This window comes from Leptodactylus fuscus, chromosome 4, assembly GCF_031893055.1.
Source record: "Leptodactylus fuscus isolate aLepFus1 chromosome 4, aLepFus1.hap2, whole genome shotgun sequence".
Lineage (NCBI taxonomy): Eukaryota > Metazoa > Chordata > Amphibia > Anura > Leptodactylidae > Leptodactylus > Leptodactylus fuscus.
In genome coordinates this window covers 204424638-204428860 of record NC_134268.1, presented here as the reverse complement: position 1 = coordinate 204428860, position 4223 = coordinate 204424638, and the positions used below count along the sequence as shown (strand labels likewise).

At 48.5% G+C, this 4223-nt stretch overlaps 1 protein-coding gene across 1 annotated transcript; it reads left to right on the top strand.

Moving 5' to 3' along the window:
- The first annotated feature begins 1928 nt into the window (after positions 1 to 1928).
- On the top strand, positions 1929 to 3267 carry OTUD1 (OTU deubiquitinase 1). The gene has a single exon (XM_075269862.1). The coding sequence runs from the start codon at positions 1935 to 1937 to the stop codon at positions 2853 to 2855; it is 921 nt and encodes a 306-aa protein (XP_075125963.1). The 5' UTR covers positions 1929 to 1934; the 3' UTR covers positions 2856 to 3267.
- The last annotated feature ends 956 nt before the right edge of the window (positions 3268 to 4223 follow it).

Sequence of the window (4223 nt, the reverse complement as noted above, 5' to 3'; positions counted from 1 at the left end):
GAGGCGTCGCCTGCCAATCAAAGCTCTGAAGGGCGGGGCTGTGGAGACCAGCTGTAAACAGACGAAGGGGAATCTCCCGCGTTCTAAAATGGCCGCTGCGTGATGACGTAGCCGAGGGGAATGTAAACAATGCTGGAGAGTGGTAGAACGTGCTGGATCGTTCTGGATTGGTCTGCGGTGACGTCACCGAAGGGGTGTGGCAGTTGTACTCTCCCTAGTAGTGTGCAGGAGATAGGGGGTTGTTATTACCTTATTATATATGGCCGAGGGGCGCAGTAGTCTCTGTAATAAAGGCTATGCTCACCAGAACAACCAATCAGATGAAAGCTTTCATTTAACAACGACCATAGGTTACTGGTTGTTTGGGTAATGAGGCTTATGGCTTGCTATGAGCAACAAAGTCCCTGTCAGCCATAATGCCTAATAAAAGCCAATAAGTGTCTATTAGGTGGGGGTCCGACTGCTGTAAGACACAGTATTCATATAATGGGGGTCCCGGGTCACAACACAGTGCTCGCTTTGCCTTGTCCATTCACATCTATTGGACGGATGTATTTGTATTAAAGTAAATAGCGCCTTAAAGGGAATGATCACAGGATGGGTAATACATGTATAGTCACTGGGGGCTGACTAGTGGGACTCCTACTGATCAAGAGAACGGGGGTCCTGAGACCCCTATATGATTAGTAATGAGGGCCACTCCATTCACAGAGATAGCCGAGTACACATGACCACTCTATTCACACAGGAGAAGCCTGTTTTCGTGATCATGGGGGTCAGATCCCTTACACCATCATAAATCAACTATGACTAGGCAGGAAAAAGTTGAGAAATGTTAAAGGGGTTGTCCAAGACTCGTAATAGATATTGATGACCTATCCACAGGCACTTGACCCTTCCAGCGGTACACATTGGATGTGATTTCTGGCTTCCAAATCCGTCGGTGGGTGCAGGACCCCCAACAATCTGATACTGATCGTAGAGAAGAGCGAGTAGTATTCGATGGAATACCTCCCCGCCATAGGTTTCCGTGTAAGCGGCTGAACACCAAGAGTTTAAGTGCATTGAATAGTCGATGCGTTTAACCCCGTGGTGTTCGGCCGCTTACACGGATACCCATGGCGGGGGGGTATTCCATCGAATACTACTCACTCATCTCTAGAATCAGTATTTATTACCCTTAGGTCTCAGACAATCCTTTAATAGTTGGTAAAGCCTTATAAGATTTCGTTCACCTCTGCTTTAAAGTCTCTGTTGCAATATCCGGTAGAAATTCTAGACAAAAAAGTCCTACAAATCCACCTTTATCACCCAGGAATCCCAACGGACCCCATGATAGTCTTTGGAGTGCATTTGATGAACTGTTTTTCTATTTTTTAAATCGTGCGATGGACCAAAGAACGGAAACACCAATGAAGTTGTGAACGTAGTGTAAGGGGGATGTCTGCTCCAATGTGTCCATTCCTTACGTCTTATCATGGGTTACACATTTCGGACCCCTTGAGTGCCGTCCGCTATAAAGAGCGTATCTCTCTTATCTGGCACTTTGCTTTCAATGACAGGAGTGAATAGATCCTGTGCCCTTGTTATTATAGGCATGTGGATATATAATATTTCACATTTGCTCCTGGGGTCACTTAACTCCTTGTTGCCCTCTATGACTAATAGACATTAGGGGATGTAAATCAGGAGCCCTACATGGGATAGTGATTGATAAAGCGCTGCGGAATAAGTCAGCCATACTAAATACTAGTGTGTGAGGTCATCGGTAGTAGTGCAGTATACAGGAGGGTGATACAGCAGGTTGTCCTGGGGGATATTTCTGCCCTGTGATGACATGGGCTATTTATGTAAGCAGTGAGTAGAGCTTGTATATAAATACAGCAGCATGTAGCAGGCAGTGACATACACAGCTCTGCAGCTCCTCCTGCACTATGCCCGCCTTCTCCTACCTCCCCCAGGCGCAGGACAGCGCTCACACCCACTTCAGACCCATGTGCAGCCCGGAGAGGATCGTGCCAATTCGACTCCTCGAGCCAAGCTTTGGGGGGCCGGGGTCCAGCATGCAGTTCTCTGCCCCCCATATCCAGAAGAGCCAGGAGCCGCAGCCTCAGCAGTCCTCTCCTCCAGATCTGCATACATGGTTGAGCGATATGGTGCAGCAGCAACAGCAGCAGGAGGAGGAGGGTGCAAGATACTGGCGCCCCAGCACCACCTCCTCCCTGCAGCTGATCGATCAGGGCCCCCGGGGCCCCGCAGACTCTCACCAGGAGCGCCTGGCCTTGCATCTGGCCGAGCTGGAGAAGCAGGACAAGTATCTCCGGGAGAAGGATCGTTATCGCTTCCACATCATCCCCGACGGGAATTGCCTGTACCGAGCGATCAGCAAGGCCATGTACGGGGAGCAGAGCCTGCACTCGGAGCTCCGGGAGCGCACCGTGCACCATGTGGCCGACCACCTGGACACCTTCACCCTCATCATCGAAGGGGACATCGGGGAGTTCCTGATCAATGCTGCCCAGGATGGAGCCTGGGCTGGCTATCCAGAATTACTGGCCATGAGCCAAATGCTCAATGTGAACATCCACCTGACTACAGGAGGCCGCCCAGAATGCCCCACTGTGTCCACCATGGTCCACCACCTGGGAGCAGAAGACCCCACCAGGCCCAGCATCTGGCTCAGCTGGCTTAGTAATGGCCACTATGATGCAGTATTTCAGGAACCCCTGCCCAACCCGGAATATGAGAGCTGGAGCAAGCAGAACCAGGCCCAGAGACACCGAGACCAAGAACTAGCCAAGTCCATGGCCCTTTCCCTGTCCAAAATGTACATTGAGCAGAACTCTTACTCTTAAACTGGACCCCTTATCCCAAGGAGATGGACCTTTAACCCCCACCACCCCAACCAGAAGAGGAACCTGGGACAACACAGGGGCCCTGATACCCCTCCTGCACTTTAAACCTTCATATTACCCCCTCCCCCCAGACTTGAGGCCTTACGGTTGGTTTTGTGTAGACCCCCCTAATAAACTGCTCCATGCGCTATTTATACAGCGCCGATCACACCTGTCTATGGTGATGCGGTTTGTACAGGAAGTCTATTTTGCTACATTGTGTTTACTACGTCGCCTTGTTGTGGAGAGCTGGATACTTTGTATCAGTGGGGTGGAGGGGGAGGGGCAGCAGCATGGCGATGGCTCCTTTCTTCTGTGTTGCAGCTCAGTATTTATTAATACAATTCCTATTTTTCAAGTTTTGTAATATTTTTTTGGGGATTTCTATGTACATCTTAGTGACATTCCCGTTTAGTTTGGAATGAATAAATTTTCTTAACTTTTTCAATTCGGTTGTGATGATGTTTGTTCTTAACCCCTTTGTCTTCGAACAGTGAGCTGGTCCTGCCATAGGGCTGCCTGTTGGTCACGTCTAGTAATATTTTCCATATACTCTGAGATATATAGATGACTTTTGTGTCTCTTTTATACTATCCTGCGACAAGGTGCATCACTTTTAGGTAACGTCACCCCTTCAGATGCTGGGGGACTATAATACACAGCAGGCTGAGATATAAAGCTGCTTAGCTTAGCTTAAAAGGTTTTATGCCCTCTTACAGTGAATGGTGTGTATTGTGTATAGCCTGACCCTCTGATAAGAAGGCTCACCTGACATTCAGTTAGTTGGGCATCCACAGGTAACAGGGACAGGGTACGATGTTCTACTTTCTGTTCAGGCTCTCAAAGGAAGTACCCCTATGCTCCACTATTATAGGGGTCCTCTGCTGCTCCTAGTAATATTTCACTTGTAGTTGTGTCACTACTGGGGCCTGCGACTACAATAGGGGATCATGTTATAAATATAAGCACATTAATAACAGTAACTTTATATGGTGCCAACTTATTTTGCATCGCATTACAAATCAAAGGGTACTTTGGTTTTGGTTCTCCTTGAAGTTACCCCACCATAGTGTCTATTCCTTACGGAGGATCTGCCACCTCATCGGTATCACCCCGAGCAATTTGGGTTTTTTACTGTAAATCTGTTCAGCCATTCCAGAGATATAAGCCCTTTCAGTGTTGATGCAAATTAGGGTCTACTAGCCAAGTGGGCGGTAACCCAGCTGGACCTACAGCGTATAGAGACCCCCACACCCAGAGTAACCACAGTGTTACTTGGTTAGAATAACCTAATTTACATCAACGGGGACCCACGGGCCGGAAATGCCG